General features: G+C 36.6%; 1 protein-coding gene across 8 annotated transcripts in view; it reads right to left on the reverse strand.

Annotated features, from left to right (window-relative positions):
- The window catches only part of GTF2I (general transcription factor IIi), an 85,999-nt gene that overhangs the window by 41,615 nt on the left and 23,159 nt on the right, over window positions 1-21,225 (reverse strand). For 3 of the 8 annotated variants that reach the window (XM_021708104.1, XM_008049184.1, XM_021708105.1), the window contains exons 8-13: window positions 19,832-19,909; window positions 14,064-14,123; window positions 12,029-12,085; window positions 9,713-9,775; window positions 2,087-2,197; window positions 555-620 (exon numbers count right to left, since the gene is read on the reverse strand). In XM_021708104.1, the coding sequence (XP_021563779.1) occupies window positions 555-620; window positions 2,087-2,197; window positions 9,713-9,775; window positions 12,029-12,085; window positions 14,064-14,123; window positions 19,832-19,909 (435 nt within the window). The remainder of the gene's footprint in view (window positions 1-554; window positions 621-2,086; window positions 2,198-9,712; window positions 9,776-12,028; window positions 12,086-14,063; window positions 14,124-19,831; window positions 19,910-21,225) is intronic. The other 5 variants (XM_008049185.1, XM_008049186.1, XM_008049188.1 and 2 more) reach the window with 5 other exon arrangements.

Consider the following 21,225-nt stretch of genomic DNA (forward strand, 5'->3'; position numbering starts at 1 on the left):
TTGCAATTTTTAGGTGAGCATATATACACCATCCAGACACAATAAATTCTTTCTTTCTTTCATCATTATATAAAGGTGGCTATAGGATACAAGAGAAAAGTAAAAGGGTAAGGGACTTGAAATCTAACTTAAACTCAGTTATGTATCAAGATAAAAGTAGAGACAGTAAGGGCATCTCGGTGAATAGAATAGGTTTAACATAGCACATTAAGAGAAACTATTACTTAAAATAATCTTCAATTAAATCCCAAGATCCAGGGCTTTGCAATAAATATGTAAACAAATCCCCAAATATGCAGGCTGAAAGTTTAAGAGAAACATTAATTGATAATTAAAGAAATGACACTTTTCCTTAGCTTGTGCTAATCTGGAAACATTGTTTCTAATATTTAGACAGAAAGGACCTTATAAGGAGACAGAAAGGACCTTATAAGTAAGGCACAATTTACTGGCAGAGTTGGATTTGTTCACGTGACCTTCCATGAGGAACAGTAACTCCATTGTTTAAATGCTTATGATCACAGTATTACAAGAATTTTTTAGTTTAGACATACCATATTTTCGTTCAAACAATTCTTCGACTTGTTTACGTAGATCAGTGATTCGAGCATTCCATTTCTCTGAAAATTGAGCAAAAGTTAATTCTCAAAATGAATCCCTACATGGAGGCACTATTGTATTCTTAGGATGACCTAACATATAATTACTTATTTTCTACGTTATACACCCTAACAGTCCATTATACATTTATCGCTTTCTGAAGAACTTTCCCCTTTTTTGGCTTCTTAGAGTAAGTTTAATTGGAGATTATAAGAGACATTTTAAAATTTAGGCTGGGCACGGTGGCTCAAGTCTGTAATCCCAGCATTTTGGGAGGCGGAGGCGAGAGGCTTGCTTGAGCGCAGGGTTCGAGACCAGCCTGGACAACTTGGCAAGACCCTGTTCTCTACAATAAATCGAAAAGTTAGCCAGGAGTGGCAGCACGTGCCTGTAGTTCCAGTTATGTGAAAGGCTGAGGCGGAAGGATGGCCGGAGCCCAGCTGATGGATGTCCATTGGATTTATATATACGGTGGTGGCGGTGAGTGTGCCACTGCACTCCAGCCTGGGTGACAGTGAGACTCCAACTCAACAACAACAACAAAAATGAGTATCTCTTTTTAGTCTTTTAATTTCTGAAAAGCAGGAGGGCAGAAAAGCTCAGTCAAATAAAACACTGCAAAAGGGAGGCAAAAATGAGGAAGGTCTCCAGGGGTTATCTAGGAAACTTCCTACAACATGTCTTAGTTGTATGGAAGTAAGACTACAGACATACAGTTCCAACTCATAACAGAATGCTGCAGCATATAAACATGTAAAACTTAACGTATGGCCGGGCTCGGTGGCTCAGCCTGTAATTCCGTGCCTTTGGGAGGCTGAGGTGAGTGGACTGCCTGAGCCCGCGGGTTCAAGACTCGCCTGGGCAACTTGGCGAGACCTCATCTCTACAGTAAATCAAAAAATCAGCCAGGCATGGTAGCACGCGTCTGTAGTTCCAGCTACTCGGAAGGCTGAGGCGGAAGGATCGTCGGAGCCCAGCAGGTCGAGGCTGTGGTGGCAGGGAGCGGCCACTGCACTCTAGTCTGGGTGACAGAGTGAGACTCCAACACACACACACGAAACACTTAACGTATATATAAATTCAATGGACATTCAATAATTGTGACTATGACAAGGTAGAATATTAAAATACTATTTTCAAAATGTATACAAGCCGAATGTACTATTTATTCAAAATATGGATCACAAACATAATATGCCACTTATACTTGATTTAGTCTCTTCAACAGGACACATCATCCCCTGGGAGTTAATAGATTAGCAGCTAGCAGTGACATCAAAAAAAAACTAAGAGGAAAAACATCACTTAAATAAACAATGTCTGTATGCTACTGCAGAAAGTCTCTGGCTTTCCAAAGATGAGATTATAATCCAATAATACAGTTTTGAAGCACTTCTCCCTGCAAAGAATGTTGTAACTTTTATCAGTAACAGAAAGAGTTCTGAAGAAGCTAAAGAAAAGGACTTGAAGTTAACTGAGAACTTACCAAAGTTGAACTCTCTCACTTTTCGCTTTCCAGCATTGGCAGGTTCCGTAACTGGTGGCTGTGGTGGCTCACTGGTCTTTGGTCTCTTGGAAGGTGGAGAATAATCATCATCTTTAAAAAGAAAACGGTCATTACTGGAGGAACCGTCTTAAATGAGTTACAGCCACCACCTGCTAAATTTTCAACTTTCGAAAGGTCAGTGGGGCTTTAAAGCTGCTTCGAATTATCCATCCTTATTTATGTATTGCAATCTTCAGCTTAGTTTTTCCAGGTTACATTTACAACTTTCCTATTCTTTTGCAATGTGCTCAAGTGCATATTGCTCATTTTCCTTCTTGCTTCGTTATTTTCTAGTTTGCTTCACTTGAATTATCATCATAAATTTCCCTTTTTCAAATAATTTCCAAACAGCTGCAAAGAACTATATTCTATCTAAAGACTTTCAAGAAAAAGGTTTAAATGAAGACAGACAACTAAAAACGAAGCTTAGATGGAAAAAAATTTTAGCTTATACAAAGTAAACAGGCAAGTGGGATGTAAACAAGGTAAGTCGGATAACTGTATGTCAAACACTTTACCAAATATAAACTTGATAGGATTAAAGGAATGAGGCTACATTATTTATGAAACAGATAATTTTGATTCAGTCAACAGAGACCTGGGTTAAATGAGCAATGAGATATTCAAGCACAGAATACAGACTACTCCAAAGACTCGTATAGTAAGAGTCACATGCTAATTTCCTGGTGGATGTGTTAGCAACTCAACTCCACTATGATCCTTCAGTTCATCTAATGTTAGGAACTAGGGACATTTGTATCAAATAACAAAAGCTACCACTGTCATCTTCTTTTAGTCCCTAAAAATGTCAGGCAACATACTAAGATTTCTGCTCAAATATCATCTGTAAATTACCAAAGACACCTTTTAAAAACAAAAAAAAAGCAGGATTTTTTGAGGACAGAAAAGCTCCCACAGCTGGACCCTAGGGTGTTGTCCTAAAAATATCATTTTAAAAAATCCTTATTTAAATACTAAATTTTACATAAAATAACTGAATCTTAATCAAAAGAAATCTTCAGTGAAGCTGAAAATACTTATATCTCATTCCTATCATGGTATCAAAGAACACAACCGGACACTAATGCCCTGGCTTGCTGCCTTTGGATTCTTCCTGTAATGACAACAGTAATCTGAAATTATTTACTGACAAATAAAATTTGACTATGGCATCTGGGCTTTTATTATTATACAGATTAAAAATAGTCAAAAGATCCTATAAATAGACTCAAGTTCCAAACTAAGTAAAAACCATCTGCAAAACACGTTAGGTATCATTTATAAGTTTGGGCTTCAATTTTGAAAATATAGTTTTAAAAAACCCTATTTTCCAACTTCCAAACGTTTCCAGAACCCTAAGAGTATTTTTATGCTAGTTTCCAAAAATTAAAACAAAATATACTCATTTTACCTATCTACAAACATCATCAAAGCATTTTAAATGCTTAATATTAATACTTCTTTACCAACATTAAGCAATGACTGCTAAAATAAAAAGATTTTCCCCTAAAGGTTAATATAGCTCTAAATATCCTTATGTATAGCATCATTTAAACTGACCATTAATTGAATTACATAAAATGAAAGCTGACAGAGTACAATGAAAAGAAAAAGAAAATATAGTTGTAGGATGGAATTAAGAAAAGCAAAAGTCAGTTAAAATTAATCTCAATCCTAATCTAAACTGCTCAAAATTGAGGCCAAGGGAAAGGGAGGAGCAGGATGGTTTTGCTTTGGCATCAAGACCTCACTTTTTCAGTCAGGCAAACTTATTTCAGAACACTAAGGATTTAGCAGCATAAATCTATTTTATAAAGGTAATCTAATCGATCATAAACAAACAAAAAAAGACAAATGGATTGGAGAAGGTTTTGTTAATGTAACAATTTACAAAGACAGCAAAAGACTAAAAATACAGGTGATAACACATTTTTTCCTCCAGTGACAATGAAGTTCACACTACATATTCTACTTTAAAAAACCCATTTCAGGCCCGGCAAGGTGACTCATGCCTATAATTCCAGCACTTTAGGAGGTCAAGGCAGGAGGACTGCTTGAGCCTAGGAGTTTAAGACCAGCCTAGTCAACATAGTAAGACCTCACCTCTACAAAAAACCAAGAAGTTAGCCAGGTATGGTGGTGCGCGCCTGCAGTCCTAGCTACTTGGGAAGCTGAGGCAGAAGGATTGTCTGAACCTGGGATGTGGTGAGCCATGATTATGCCACTGTACTCACCATAGGTGACAGAGATATCAACTCAGAAAAAAAAAAGAGAGAGAGAAACCCCCATTTCATAGATTAGTTTATTAACTAATCTTTGGGTGTTTAAAGTCATATGAAACATGGAATGAAGTCATCAGAACAGCTACAGACTTAGCTACATCCATAATTTTTTTCCTTCAATAACTCTTAGCTGCAATTAATTCGTTCTGAGAAAGTATGAAAAAATGGGTTACTCTTGACCTAAAATCCTTTCCACAACGGATCAAAATTACTTTTTTCCCTGTAGCATAAAACATCAAATAAAGGTCCAGGGGTTTGCCCCAACACACTGAGCTCTGCTATTCCAAGTATTATGGTGCTTCTCCATTATAAACCCCCATTCCTGTGTAACAAGACACACACTTCAGCATGCTTCAAATTCAAGCCCAAACTCAAAATGTTTACAAAAGGAAAAGCTTTTACATTTCAAAATATCTTAATGTGTAAAAACTGCTATTCAGGCATACATAATAGTTATGCTAACTATACTAACTCTCCACACCTTCGAAAAATGGCAGCAACACTGTCCCCAACTCAAAATTTGTATTTAGAAAAACTGTTTTCCGGTTTGCAATATATTTACAAACATGCCTACAAACACAGACTTCAGAGCTAAGGTTATTTATTACTACACTCTAGCCAATGAATGAATAGATGTATAGCAATATAGCCTAATGTTGTTCTTTTCAACATTATCAAATTGGTAATGTTTTATCATAAAGCCAGACACCAATTCAAATACAAAAAAACCAGGCACTGTATCTCTTTCAAAATTTGAGTCATTATTTACCTACACAGTTCAAATCAATGGATCTCATCCTTCCCGAATGCAACTGTTCGCTCGCCTAAAATTATTTTTAAATAAACAATTGGGTATTCATTAAGCAACTTTAGCAGGTATAAAAATTAAAAACACCAGGTTTTCAAACGCTAATCTACATAGATTCTAAAAGCAATAACATTTAAGAAAAACACAATAATTAAACAACAACAAAGAGCAAAGCCTGGGGACTTTGTCTTCAAAATATACCCAGATTCAACCACTTATTATCTCCACTGCCACCAACATGTTCTAATGAACCACTTTCTGTGCCCTGGATGATTCCAGCAGCCCCCTGAATGCCACCATTGGCTCCTCTCAGTCTTTTCTCAACACAGTAGCCATGTTTCTTATAAGTGAAAAACAGAGTCTGTCACTCCTCTTTTCAAAACAGTCCAATGGATTTGCCTATCTTGTTCACTACTAAACTTGTAGCACCTGGTACAGTGCTTGGCACATACAAGGTGTTCAGTATTTGTAGAACAATTTAATGAACAGATAGGATAGGCCTTAATTACATGCAGAAGCCAAATATTCGTCAATATTCTAAATGTAAATTCCACAAAAAAGGATATCACCCGAGGATGAAAGGTAATCCAATTGTCAACTGTAAACCCTACCAAACAATAGGGTACTTCATTACGTATCTGTTTAGCAGCTATAAAAACACAAAGTTTTCAAATGTTAGCCTTCTTAATTACATAGATTCTACAAAACTACAGTACCAGCCGCAGTATATGGTAAGTGTGGAAATGTGAACCAATTATATAACTATGTGTGGAAATACATTTACATACACATTTCAAAATATGAAAATTAAAAATTTCAAAAATAGTTGAATTAGGAAGATGCGAAGTTAATCAGAAAATGAATTCACTTAAAATCAATGTCAAGAAAATAATTAGGTTAAGTAATGAACAGAGGGGTTAAGCCACAGCAGAATGAACATGTGAATGACTGAGGTTTGGGAAACAAAGCCTTAAAACAGAATGGCACAATTAAAAAAACAAAAAATAAATAAAACTTCTTTTAAACAAATGAAAATCCCTTTTTAGCAATACCATGACAACTAGACTTCAAACAATTCTGAGATAGGATTTTCTCTGCACATATAAAAGATAACTTAACAGCAATCTGTCTTAACCCAAAAACGCAGTCATGGTGTTTATGAAATTGATGCATGCACAATCATATGATTCCAAGACCTATTTCCCAAACCTAAGTCACTTAAGTTTTAGATTTAACACTGACTTCAAATACAAACGGATCACCACAAATGGAAGAACACACCTCAGAACACACCACCAGCAATGGGACATTATCTTGTATAGATTCACACATCTGCAACAATGTAAAATTAGCCTCTTCATAACTCCGCATAATTGCAAATGAAGTTATCAAGGCTAAAATACTGTGGAAAATCTGATAGACTTATTTAATGACAAACTTCTTTTTCCTTTATATAAATGATTTGGGAAATGTAGAAAGATATAACAGGAGAAAACAAAGCCATCCCCAGGAAAGCAGGAATATCTTAGGTTTTTCTGCCCATCTTCCTTCCAAGCACAAGTGTTTTCCTAAACAAAACTAAGACCATTTTTCTCTAGGTACACTTTTCCTTCTAAACTTACCTTGTTCATGAAAGGCAGGGATTATTTTTTTTACTAAACATAGTATGTAAGTGATCTTTTTTCAGATCATTTAAGAAAAAATTATCAGCATTTCAATGCCTATGTATTTTTCTATTATGAAGACATACCAAAGTTTAATTTTTAACTATGAATATTAAAATAGCTTCTATAAGCCGGGCTCGGTGGCTCCACGCTTTGGGAGGCTGAGATGAGTGGATTGCCTGAGCCCGCGGGTTTGAGACCCGCCTGGGCAACTTGGTGAGACCTCATCTCTACAATAAATCAAAAATCAGCTGGGCATGGTAGCGCGTGCCTATAATTCCGGCTACTCGGAAGGCTGAGGCGGAAGGATCGCCAGAGCCCAGCAGGTCGAGGCTGCGGTGGCCAGGAGCGGCCACTGCACTCCTGTCTGGGTGACAGAGGGAGACTCCAACTCAAAAAATAAATAAATAAATAATAAATAAATAAAATACCCGCTATAATTTTAAAGAAATCTATCAAAAGAATATACAACACATATATATCAACAACAGAGGTGCATATACGTTCTCATTTGACATTTCTTAAAATCAAGGCTTAAACTTTGCCTTCCTTAATGTTTGGCTTAAAACTTAGCAACCTGGCCAGGCGCAGTGGCTCACGCCTGCAGTCCTAGCACTTTAGTAGGCTAAGGCAGGAAGATAGCTCGAGCCTGGAGTTTGAGACCAGCCTGGGCAACGTAGCAAAACCTCATCTGCACAAAACTAAAAAATTGGCCAAGTGTGGTGGCACACACACCACCTCCTCAGTGCCACCTCCTCAGAAGGCTGAGGCAGGACAATCAACTAGGCCAGAAGACTGGAGCTGTGGGAGGCCTGGGTGACGGCGTGAGACCCTCACTAAGAAAAAGAAATTAACAGTTGCTATTACATGTGTGTGTGTCTATAAGACATGGAAAATGTTACCCTTTAAAATAATTACTTTATGCAGGCCTGGTTCATTTCATTAATTTCCTGAAAACAAAGATGCCTATATGGCAACATTCTACTACTTAATCACAAACTTGGATGTTAAATCAGGCTTATGGCACAATGTCTTAGTTCAAAAGAAAGGAGATTTTTCTCTCCCTCCAAAAACAGTTAAAGCTCAAAAGACAAAGACACGCTTCAGGTTCATGAGCTATTTATTAATTGATATTTTAAACATCTCTTTAAAAGTCTTATATTATAAAAGCAAATGTTACCATTCTAAGCAATTTTAAGATAGCCTATGCTTTAAGATTTGATAAGCCAACTTAGTAGTCCTATTTTAAAGTCTTATTTTTATAATTTCAATAATGGCCTATTATTCTTATATCTCTAGAAGGGATAAAGCTTTGAGTGTTTCTAATACTTATATGCTCTTCCATTTTTCTCCTTGCTTCCCCAGCATCTCCAACAAAAGCCAAAACAACAACAACAAAAATTTTACTCCTGATAGTTAATGAGATCTCTAAAAAGAAATTTCAGTTTCTAGACTGCAGATATTTTGAAATTGTTTTTAGATTAGTAAAATTAATGAAAAAAGAAATCCATATATTAAATCGAGACTAACACATGAAATGTGAAAAGATTTCCTGTGTTAGATGGACGCTCCTAATCAACTGATATTTTGAGAAGCAATGAAGGCAGCAGACACGTGGAATAGTGTGAAGCAGGTGAGTGGTATAAAAAATCCAAGCGACATCACTGGGCAAGAGGCTATTAAGAGAAAAAGAGACAGACAGCAAGCCAAGAAAGGCTATGTAGCAGTTAAAAAAAAAAATGAAGTAATGGAAACAAACAATACAATGTACCAAGATGTGTAGTTATGGGGAGGGGAAAGAATCTATGGAACACGTGATATTTTCAAAATTTGCATTATAATGTATGCTGAAAGCATCTGTACATTTTTGCAAAAATAAAGATTGTATCTATACACACGCATGTGTATATATACACAAAATTATTTCTAGAGGTATGCACAATAAACTGACATATATCCCTGGCCAATGGGACTTGGGAGCAAAGCAAGGGTGAAGAAAATTTTACATCATGCAATTTACTGTACTGTTTCAATATTTTATCACAGGAAAGAATTACTTTGAGGAGAAAAAACTGAGAGGAGTACTTTGAGACAGTAACTTAAAAGGAAAAAAATCAAATACTCATTTATTAATTATGAAATACAAAAAGTAATATTGTTAATAACTTTATCAGCTGAATTTTCAAGTAAGTCAGAACAAACTGGCTCACCTGGATTCATGATTACCCTTGGAGGAAAAAAAACTAAAGTTTTTGGGGTTTTTTAAAGCAATTTTTAGGTTTTAAGCAATTAAACTATACAGATGATTTTTGACTGTATCTGTAGCTATTGCTTCAAAACAGCTCTGAAAGATACATTTTATGTTCGACTCTTAGTAGTAATTTGGTTGAGGGGGGTGTGCTTTAACAATTCTTGACTAAACTATCAACAATTTCTCTTCCACTCCGTTAAATTAGAAAGTAGGGGTCAGCTCCAATTAAGTCTCTTCTCTCACACCCCAGATTACAGAATCTGTCTTCGTGTGTATCAAGTCTGGTCATAATTTTCTTTTCACTTCCTGACAGCCTGTAGAGCCCGGCCCACCTGTGGACCAATGCTAATTCTCACGGCCGAATTCTGTCTAAAACTCCCAAAGCACTGGGGTGCATGGCTGGGAAGCGGGCTGCTTTGGTCACACAAACACATACATATTTCCATTCTTCTCACAAATGTCCTTTAAGAATGAATGAAATGCGTACTTAGCACTGTGAATGTGACAGATATTTTTATGACCAGGAGTAAACTTTGGAATCAAGGCTTTTAGATAACTAACCTTCAATAGTCACCTCAACTTCAGGGTCCTCACTTGTTTCTGAAGGGACATGTTGAGTAGAATCTTGAAAAAAATAAAATTCTAAAATGACATTCATTATTCAGCAAATTCCATAATGTTCCAACATTTTACTGATTTGATACTTCAACAGCAGCCTACTATAAAATTTAACTGGCATTTTAATGCATTTTGTATTTGTTAAATTAAAATATTTGACCCTTTTAATTATAAATAGGGCTAAAAGAAAACAAAAAGTAGAAAAACTCTGGAAAACTATCAGATAATGACAAGTTACCTGCACAAAAGGCCTGAAAAAACCCATATTCCTGGAGGAATGAGACTATAACAGTCACGATTATTCTCCCACTGTGACTAGAAAATGCCAGAATAAAAACAAACGCTTTCTACTTGGGTTAGTATCTCCTCTCCTTTCAGAAATCTAAGGAGTGCTTTACACCATGAAATAAAACCACAACCCATTTTCTGCAACGAAGAACTTTGTATCAAGAGACTCATTTTAACAAATGCCTCTGACTTTGTACGCAACGAATTTTAAACATTATTTTTGTTACTGTGCAACACAAATGTACATCAGAATGTTAGTGCTAGAAGCTTAGGTAGAGAATATTTTCATTAGCTCTCTTTCATTTTGCAAAGATTGAGAGATTAATTGATTTGCCAAAGATTATGATTACTTGTTAGTATTTTATAATCGGAAAGGAATAAAGACCAGAACCAGGTTCCATTCAACTTCATTAATACTGTGGAATGACAATACAGATGTCCTCAAAACCAAGATCTTTCAAAGTCCAATATCTAATGACAGAGTTGTAAAACTGAAGCAATTTGTATTGCCTGATGAACCACACATATCTTGTATATTTTTCTATTGCTATAAATATCACCACCCAAAACTGAAAATTTTGTCACGGAAAGCTTATCTAATTAACTACACAGAGTAAAACATACAAAATTGACCCACACCATCTTCTAGAAAAAGATCTGGCAAAGAAATGTAACAAACTGTTTAAAATGAATACATCAGTATTTCTGAGAAAAATGTATTCCAGTTGGAGACCCTAAATCTATAACCGGCTTTGAAAAGAGTAGCCTACGTTCGGGGACTTTAAGATTGCCCTTCACACAAAGAAGGTGAAATATCAAATTAATGATTTTTAAACATAAAAAAGCAAATACAAGGAATATAAACAGTTACAGAATAGACTCCTTTTATTTATTTATTTATTTTTTTGAGTTGGAGTCCCACTCTGTTACCCAGACTGGATAGACTCCTTTTTAATTACAGAAAAGTAAGGCACAACATAATTAGTTTATAAGACAAGTAATAATTCTAAAACAAGATTGTAACCTTACCAGTCATCTTCCTTGGGAGAAATGTATAAAAATCCATGGGGAACTACTGAAACCACTTGGAAATAGGAAAACACCCTGTGTGGTAACAGTTTAACTCTGCGTTCTAATAACTACAAGAGCTGTACCACAGAAAAGCATTCAATCCTAAAACCAAACCTGTAGACCTAGTAAACTAACAAAGTACTTCATGAAGTAGCTGTGGATATAAAAATAAGAGAGAAAATATCTACTTTATTAATCTTGTCTTGATTATATGATCACCCTAATAGGAAGCATTAAAAAGTATATTTAAAAATAAACTCCAAATGGAGCTAGTAATAATTTGAATTCTAACCTACTGAAGTTATTCTTCTTTAAAAGATTTTTTCTTTTTTGAGTCAGAGTCTCACTCTGTCACCCAGGCTGGAGTGCAGTGGCACGCTCACAGCTACTGCATCCTTGACCTCTTGGGCTCAAGCGATCCTTCCGCCTCAGCCTTCTAAGCAGCTGGGCTTACAGGGGTGCCACCACGCCCGGCTAATTTTTTTTATCTATTGTAGAGATGAAGTCTCACCAAGTTGTCCAGACTGATCTTGAATCCCTGGGCTCAGGCAATCTTCTGCTTCCACCTCCCAAAGTGCTGGGATTATAGGTGTGAGCCACCACACTCAGCTTAAAGATTTTTAATATGGCACACAAAAATCAGGAAAAACCCCCCACAGTATTTTGCGTCATGTAAAGCTTTACTTACCACTTAGTTTCCATTCTCACATGCTTTATTGATCAGTATGGTAAAAGAGGTATAATAAAACTTAGAAATTAAAAAAACAAAACCCTGCTGGCTAAGAAGGCATACCAAAAGAACCACCTTTTTATTTCCATACACGGTGTTTTAAGGATAACATAATCTATAAAACAGAATAAATATAAAATACAGTAAAATAAAAACCCTTTTTTCCTAACCTTCTGCTGGTACTTCCATTTCTGTTCCTTCATTGCCCTCTGAAGAAGGATGGCTTCCTAAAAAGAAAACAAACATCATATAATAAACCCATAAAGACACACACCAAAAGAAGAAAGAGAGTCTAGGTAGCAATGCAAACAATTTAAGGCATAATAAACATACAAAATGCTTCTTTAACTTTTTAGTAATTAACTGAAACAATGCTTTCTAATTCAGAAACATATGCAACACTTCTATTTGAAAAGTAAAAAAAGTTTAAAAACACAAATATACAGAATAAACCTAAGTAGGATTGGGGATTTAATATTAGTTATTGTAACTACATTATAAAAATACTGATGGATATTGGAATCTGAGGAAGTATAATAACATTTCAAGTACCATGCTCATCTGTTAATGACGCTCACACACAAAAAAACAAAGCTGAGTGAATTTTTGCTTTGCTCATACAGTAGACTTGATTAACTCTATAGAATAAACAAGTTGTGGGTTTCCTGTGGATGTTTCCTGCTTTCCATTTTCACTACAGTGAAAGCCATAGAAACTCAATCCCCATAATTTAATCAAAGTTGTACTTAAAGGAAACTTTCATAAGTTAAAATTTAAGATACTACCTTTAGTCTCAAAAGCATTTTAATTCAGGTAATATAATCTGCCTGCTTCTATAAACTGGAACATAAAGCAATGTATCAGGTTAGGCAGTCACAAGATAAAACAGGCTCATCCTACCAGAGCAGAAGTTTTATTCACAGATAAGAAAAATAACCTAAGACTAAGACATCAGAGAGCAATTTAGGATTAAATACCCAAGCTGCCCCCTAATATGCATCCTGACATGGAAAAAATTGAAAAACACTGCCTTCAAACACAAAACCTATCAGGAAGAATAAATCTCTCAGGGGAGGGAAGCAGACTTTAGTCTATTGATAACTAAATCAAAAAGCAGTTCTAAAAGATATAAATTATAAATATATTTTATCTTTATTTTTAAAGAGCAATGATACAGTCTCAAAAACTGTTATTCAGTGTCTAATATCCCTAAATCAAAAGTATCATACTAAGGTCACACATTTTTGATTTTCAATGTCTACCTTTATCATGCCATAATTATCTTGGGGCTATTTTCCACCTACATTGTAAAAACACACCTGAACTCAAAACTCTATATATCTATCCCTATGAGTCAATCTTTAATTAACTTTCGAAATATGCTTTCTCTACACACACTCTCTTTTATTTATTCTTAGCATTTGAATTTACGGAGGATTAAGTTCTTTGACTACAAAGTCAAAGAAAACAGATGTGAGGCCAAAGGAATGAGAGGTAATGGAAAAGGGGCCAGTAGTTAAAAAGTAAAGCTTGGGTAAAGAATAAGAACAGTTAAGATGGTTGCTCATGTAAACAATGATTCTCTGTGTCCTTTTGTTCTTTAAAATCGGAAGTAAACAACTACACTTATAAAGTAAACCCAGGAGCAACCCCTTCGGGTCTCCTCCCACTGTGGGAGCTTTCTCAAAAAAATAAAAAAAGTAAATCAAAAGAAAACAAATCTTACGTGCTCAAAACCAGAATGGATAGAAGTAAAAGTCACTGATATGAACATCAATTTTGGGAACACTATACAGAAATTCCAAAATAGGTAATCAATTCACAAACTCACAAGTGATAGCTCAGAATCCTTCTAAAAACTAAATATCAACATGACCTTATCAACATTCACATTACTAACTAGACAATAATAACCTTACTTCTGACTGTTCTGAATAAGGTATAAATGTGTACTTTACCTTAAATATGAAAGTGTGTCATGTACCCATTTCGAGATTCATTACTAGATTCACAAAAGGGAAAATTGGTTTTGAAAAATTGTTGCTTGTGAAGTTCATTTAAATGTTAAAAAAAAGGCCAATACATTTTTTTCCTTTTCCATTTAGAAAAGTAATAATATAGCTATAAATATCAAAACAGTCTGTCCATTATAAGAAAACATTAAATATGAAGAGTACGTGGGAAAATGGAAGTGAAAGGTGATACCTTGCAAAGGCTTCGAAAGGGGGAGTTTTTCATCAACATCATCAGTTTCAGAAGGGCCTGCTTTGGAACACAAAAATAATACTTCAAAAGTAATCCCCCCAAAAAAGTTTGGGTCACTGTAGTGAACAAATTTGGGTGAGATACATGAAAATAATAGCCTTTATAGAAACAGAAAAGGCAAAAAAAAAAAAAAAAAAAAAGAGAGAGAAAAAAACGAGTGGTAAAAAGACAAAATGAGTGGTATCAATTTATGGTTTTAGTGAATGAGACAAGTGTGATCTGATCAGGCAAATTCATATGTAAACAGTGAAAAGAAATTTTGAAAATGACTGGACATATGGACTTGAATGGGAATGGCATGTCTAAAATGGTAGATATGAGTTATAGTAAAACAGTAAAATGTTTGTAACAGTAAACTGTAACCTTTATACAGATTATGAATGCAGGTTTATCTTAAAGGTGTATTTATTTCTTCCCTGACAAATATTTGCTTAACTTTTTGGTCATAATGAAGAAAAATACAGAACCAAATTATTATACCTTCCTTAGAACCTCTAAAATGATGTAAACTATCAGTATGCTTTAATCTCCACTGAAATAGAAACATAAACTAACAGTTGTTAATGCAGACTCCCCTCTTCCAGAACCATAAGAACTTTCTAATAAATTAATAAGGTTATTTTCAATTAACATAGAAAGTATTTGGGGTTAACATAACTGTCACAAAATGCCAGAGAGAGTCTGACAACAGATTTACATGTATCATCAAACTTTTTCATAATTAAAGTAATAAATTTAAAATTAAAAAAACAGGCTGGGCATGGTGCCTCACGCCTATAATCCCAGCACTTCGGGAGACCGAGTTGAGAGGATGGTCTGAGCTCATGGGTTTGAGACCAGCCTGGGCAACTTGGTGAGACCACATCTCTACAATAAATCAAAAAAGTAGCCAGGCGTGGTGGCACATGCCTGTAATTTCAGTTACTTGGGAGGCTGAGGCAGAAGGATCGCCTGAGCACAGCAGGTCGAGGCTGTGGTGGCCGTGAGGGTGCCACTGCACTCCAGCATGGGCAACAGAGTGAGATTCCAACTCAAAAAAAAAGAAAGAAAGAAAAAGAAATTAAATTTGTCACTATTTATAGAGGACAGAAATGTCTACATTTTTAAAAAACCGCAAAGATGCTATCAAAAACTTAACTAGAGGCTGAGTGTGGTGGCTCAACACCTATAAACCTAGTACTTTGGGAGGCTGAGGCAGGAGGATGATTGCTTGAAACCAGGAGTTCAAGACCATCCTAGACAACATAGTGAGACCCTGTCTCTAGAAAAAAAAATTAAAATTTAGCGGGGTGTGGTGGTATGCCTACAGTTCTAGCTACACAGGAGGCTGAGGCAGGAGGATCATTTGAGCCCAGTAGGTGGAAGTTACAGTGAGCCATGATCACACCACTGCACATCAGCCTAGACAGCAGAGGGAGACTCTGTTTCAAAGAAAAAAAAGTTACCAGAGCTTTTAATCAGTAAATTCAGCTAGGTCAAAAGAAAATGATTCAGTATGTAAAAATGAACTGTAGTCCCATACGCCAGCAAAAGTTAGAAGCTGAAAGGCACAAAAGGACAATACCCTTTAAAATAACACCAAAAACACTTAGATGTCATTGTCACGAAATCTGTACAAGGTCTGTGTACCAAAAAGAAAACCAAAGCACTGAGAAAGAAAAAGAGGAAGAGATAAATGGATAAGACACGTACACCAGGTTCACGAACGGGAAGATTCATTACTAAGCAACCCAAATTTATCTGTAGATTCAGCACAATCCCATCAAAACTCCCACAGGCTTTCAAACCAACAAGCTGGTTTTTAAAAGATGTTTATGAAAAGATAAAGGAGCCAGGCTCAGTGGCTCAGCCTGTCATCCCGCGCCTTTGGGAGGCTGAGGTGAGTGGACTGCCTGAGCCCGCGGGTTCGAGACCGCCTGGGCAGCGAGACCTCATCTCTACAATAAATTTAAAAAATCAGCCGCGTGTGGTAGTGCATGCCTGTAGTTCCGGCTACTCTGAAGGCTGAGGCAGAAGGATCGCCGGAGCCCAGCAGGTCGAGGCTGCGGTGGCCGGGAGCAGCCACTGCCCTCCAGTCTGGGCGACCGAGTGAGACTCCAACTCAAAAAACAAAAAAAAAGATAAAGGAGCTAGATGAGATAAAATAATTTTGAAAATGAAGACCAGCTGGGCTCGGTGGCTCAGCCTGTAATCCCACACCTTTGGGAGGCTGAGGTGAGTGGATTGCCTGAGCCCGCGGGTTCGAGACCCACCTGGGCAACTTGGCAAGACCTCATCTCTACAATAAATCAAAAAATTAGCCAGGCATGGTAGCGCGTGCCTGTAATTCCGGCTACTCGGAAGGCTGAGGCAGAAGGATCGCCAGAGCCCTGCAGGTAGAGGCTGCGGTGGCCAGGAGCGGCCACTGCACTCCAGTCTGGGCGACAGAGTGAGACTCCAACTCAAAAAATAAATAAATAAATAAAATAAAATGAAGACCAAAGTTGGAGGACGCTCAAAAACTGACTCTAAGAATTACTATAAATCTATAGTATTTAAGATAGTATAATACCAGCAAAAGGACAAACACATAGATCAATGTAACAGAATTCACTCTAGAAATTAACAGGGATGCAAAGGTAATTCAATGAGAAAAGAACTCTTTTCAACAAATGATACAAAAAAACTGGATATATACGAAAAGCTTGAACTCAGTACATTGCACATTATACAAAAATTAGCTCACAAGTGATCACAGACCTCAAGGTAAAACTATAAAATTTTTACGAAACATAAAAGAAAGTCTTTGTGATTTGGGGTTAGGCAAAGATTTCTTAGATATGGCACTTAAACACAATCCATACAAGGAGAAAAATCTATAAATTGGACTCTGTCAAATTAAATTACTTATAAATCACATTACAAAGAACTTTTAGTAAAATAAAGAATTGCCAAAACTCAATTTTTATTCATGTATTTATTTTTTGAGTTGGGTCTCACTCTGTCACCCAGACCAAATGCAGTGGCATGATTATGGCTACCACAGCCTCAAGTTGGGCTCAGGCGATCCCTCCACCTCAGCCTCCCAAGTAGCTGGGACTACAAGTGCATGTCACCACACCCAGCTTATTTTTTTATTTTTGTAGAGACAAGATCGTGCTATGTTGCCCAGGCTGGTCTCAAACTGCTGGGCTCAAGCAATCCTCCTGTCTCGGGCTCCCAAGTGCTGGGATACAGGTGTGAGTCACCACACCTGGTGGTGAAAAACTCATTTGTAAAAAAAATTATTTGTTGTGATGGGGTCTCACTGTTGAACAGGCTGGTCTCCAATTCCTGGGCTCCAGTAATCCTTCCACCTCAGCCTTTTGAGTAATTGGGATTACACGAATGCACCACCATGCCTGGCAAAACTCAATTACTTAGAAAAATATCAATACTGCATGGAATAAACTATACCTTTCACCTGCTAGATACAAAAATAACTGTCCAGCTCCCACCTTCAATTGTACTTAAAACAGCCTTTCGACAATCTCTCCCCTCTACAAACATCTGATTTCCAACTCCTTTTTACTTAGGAAATCACCTTAAATTACTTGCTCTCTCAATCTGAGAGAGGAAGAGAGCTTATGTGTTAATAGCTGATAATAATAGGTATGCTAATGAAGAAAATATCAAAAATAGAGACTTTTTATTTAAAAAATTAAACAGAATCTATTTTTTTTTGAGTTGGAGTCTCACTCTGTCGCCCAGACCGGAGTGTAGTGGCTGCTTCCGACCACCGCAGCCTCGACCTGCTGGGCTCTGGCGATCCTTCCACCTCACTATTTTATTAAGCAATATTTATTAACTTCCTGCACATAAACTAGTATGGTACCAACAACTGCGATGAAATCTAAATACAAATACTTTCCAACATTTTAACTTTTTAATTAAAAACCCTCAGGATTATCTCAACTTTTTGCCATATAATTCCAAGTGTCACAAGCTGTAAGTTACTCAAAATTGCTAAAAACATGAAATTCACTATGACAAGGTCAAAGATATACATACAAATAGACATATAATTCCAAATCAGAATAAGCTTATTCAAAGCACTTTCACAATTCTCCAGAACTGCTACAGCTATCTTTTTAGAGAAAATAAACCTGTTAGGAAAAGGCAAATTAAAACTGCAATGAAAAGTCATCACACATGAAATCAAGTGACTAAAATGAGCAAGACTGACTGTACAAGTAGAACCAAGAATGGGCAGCAACCAGAGCTCTCACCTACTGCGGAGGGAAACGTAAAACAGGACATGCACTTTGGAAAGCAGTTTGGCAGGTTTTTAAAAGTTAAATGCCTGCCATATATCCCAGCTATTCCATTTCTCGATTTCTACTCAAGAGAAAGGAAGGCTTATGTCTGCACAAAAATGTATACAAATGTTCATAGTAGTTTCTCCATGTTAGCCCCTAAGTGGAAAGAACCCAAATGGCTATCAACAGACAAAAGGATTGTGGGACAGGAATACAGTGGAACGGTAGCAACAAAAAAATGGCATCTACTATTAAGACAACACTATGGATGAATTTCAAAATAATTACATGAAACGAAAAAAGACACACTGCTCACCTGCCCCCACAAAAATCGTATATATTTTATTAATATAAATTTCTCAAAAACACAAACTAATCTAAAATGATAGAACACAGATCAGTGGCTGCCCAAAGACTGGGGAGGGCAATGAATTACAAAGGAACACAAGGAAATTTTTGGAAGTAATGAATATTTTACTCTTTTTGTTGCAATGGAAACGGTTTATTAAGTATGTACATGACAAAACTAACCAGATTTTACACTTTAAATGTTTAATATACTGCAATTATGCATTGATAAAACTTAAGCTGACTATAAAATATAAAAAATATTCCTTTAAACTAGAACCCCCTTGATGCCTAAAAGCATGCAGTGCTGTGAAATTCTAATTTTTAACTCCTTTCTAATAATCATCAAAAAGATAATGGAATAAAATGATAAAAAAACAGCTAAAACTTATCACTGTCTCCCATTTTATAGATTTTTAAGATAATGATAATGCTTAGTAACAGTTATTTTTGTTGTACAATCAGAGCTATGAAAGGGCCAGAAGACGTCTTGCGCTTTGCAATGAACACTAGAAACTTGAATCAAATTTTAAATTGGGCTGGGCTCAGTGGCTCAGCCTATAATCCCAGCACTTTGGAAGGCCGAGGAGTGTGGATTTCCTGAGTCTGCGGGTTCAAGACCCGCCTGGGCAACTTGGCCAGACCTCATCTCTACAATAAATCAAAAAAAACTAGCCGGGCATGGTAGCGCGCGCCTATAGTTCCAGTTACTTGGAAGGCTGAGGCGGAAGGATCACCAGAGCCCAGCAGGTCAAGGCTGCAGTGGCTGGGAGTGGCCACTGCACTCCTGTCTGAGTGACAGAGTGAGACTCCAACTCAAAAAAAAAAAATTTTTAATTGTGTCACAACTTTTGCTCAACTTTTTAAAAACATTAATGGCTATTTTATATACCCCCTAGAGGCTCTCTGAGTTGATTTTATTGCCCCAATTTTCAACTGTTTTATCCCAGTAACTGAATTACAAGTATACATGTATAAAGGGCTAATCAATAAAATATTGAAGAAATTCAGTCAATTGATAAAAAATTTTAATTTTAACCACAAATAACTTTTAGAAAGAAAAACCGTATTAAACAGTATTACCTTGAACGTTATATTGATAATAATCAGGATCTTCTGACTCTTCCTTTACTGTCACAGCTGCCATTTCCAGGGAAATGCCTATAAAAGCAAATTAAATTACAGGATTATGTGTCAGGACATTCAGTTAGACTGTATAGAAAAATCCCTTCTGCCCTCCCAGTATTGCAGACTAATGCACACAAATTTTAAAGGCTTTTAAAGAACAAAAGTTTGCTAGGTAGCAAAGAGTAAAAATCACCAATAATCCCAACCATGCCCAAGTTTTAACCACTATTAATATTCTGGAGTTACTTTCTGCGAATTCTTTTTCTCCAACAAGTTCTTGTCTTTAGAACTGAAGGAAATTAGTCACAGTCTATCTTCGCTTAATATTAAAAATACTTTTAGAACTTTTACAAACCACCGGAAAACACTTTGCAGACATCATTTCTAATGACTCGATATTCCAGAGAAGAGATGGCATAATCGTTAACCATTTCAACGAGGCACATTCTTTTTTTCACCTAATAAATCTCTTTTATTAACGAAGGTACAGAGTACACCTTTCTGTATAAACCTTTGCCCACAATTAAGACAGATAACTAGAAGTGGGCCTTTGTGGCTGGTTACAATTATATAATTAATTATATTATATAATTCTATTTATATCAAGGTCCAAAATGGGCAAAAGCTACCTATGTTATTAAAAAGACAACACGTGTTGACTCTGGGAGGAGACGGCGATGAGGCAGGAGTGGCCCTTCTTGGAGTGTTGAATGTGGGTGTTAAATTACACAAGTGTCTACAATTTTTATCCACTGAGCAATACATTGATATTTTGCACATTTTTCTTTATATTATACTTCAATAAACAGCTTTAAGAAAGAAAAAAGATCCACACAGTCTTCAACCACAATCCTTCCTCAGCAGCCTGACAGGGTTAGACAACAGGGGCTTACAGAAGTGATATGCCAATTGCAGCAGACGAGCCTTTCGGCTTCCTGTTCCCCACGTAGGGAACTAGGAAATCGTCACTCCATCCTAACAAATAAAAGTTAAACAAACTGAAATTCTACAACTCTTCTTGGATCTCAAAAAGAGGTGTGGACACAGGGCAAACTGCTGCCCCAAGATGGGAGAGACAGGGGAATACAGGAGACACAGCTGACACCCAGGAGCAGAATCTCATGAGCAGAACCAGTGCTGGGGCAGGAAAACTGAACTGTAATTGACCAACTGCTGGAGGACAGGGAAGGAGAAGACAGAGTTGAAACCAAAAGGGGGACCCAGTCACCGGGGAGCCTTCACACCTTTTTTTTTTTTAAAACCTCAGGGAGCTCTTCCAGGTTCTCACAGCAAATACGCAAGAAAAATCCCCTCATGCGTCTAGCACATGAAGGAGGAAAGAAACCTTT

This window comes from Carlito syrichta, unplaced genomic scaffold, assembly GCF_000164805.1.
Source record: "Carlito syrichta isolate Samal-C Ts95f unplaced genomic scaffold, Tarsius_syrichta-2.0.1 Scaffold130659, whole genome shotgun sequence".
Taxonomy (NCBI): domain Eukaryota; kingdom Metazoa; phylum Chordata; class Mammalia; order Primates; family Tarsiidae; genus Carlito; species Carlito syrichta.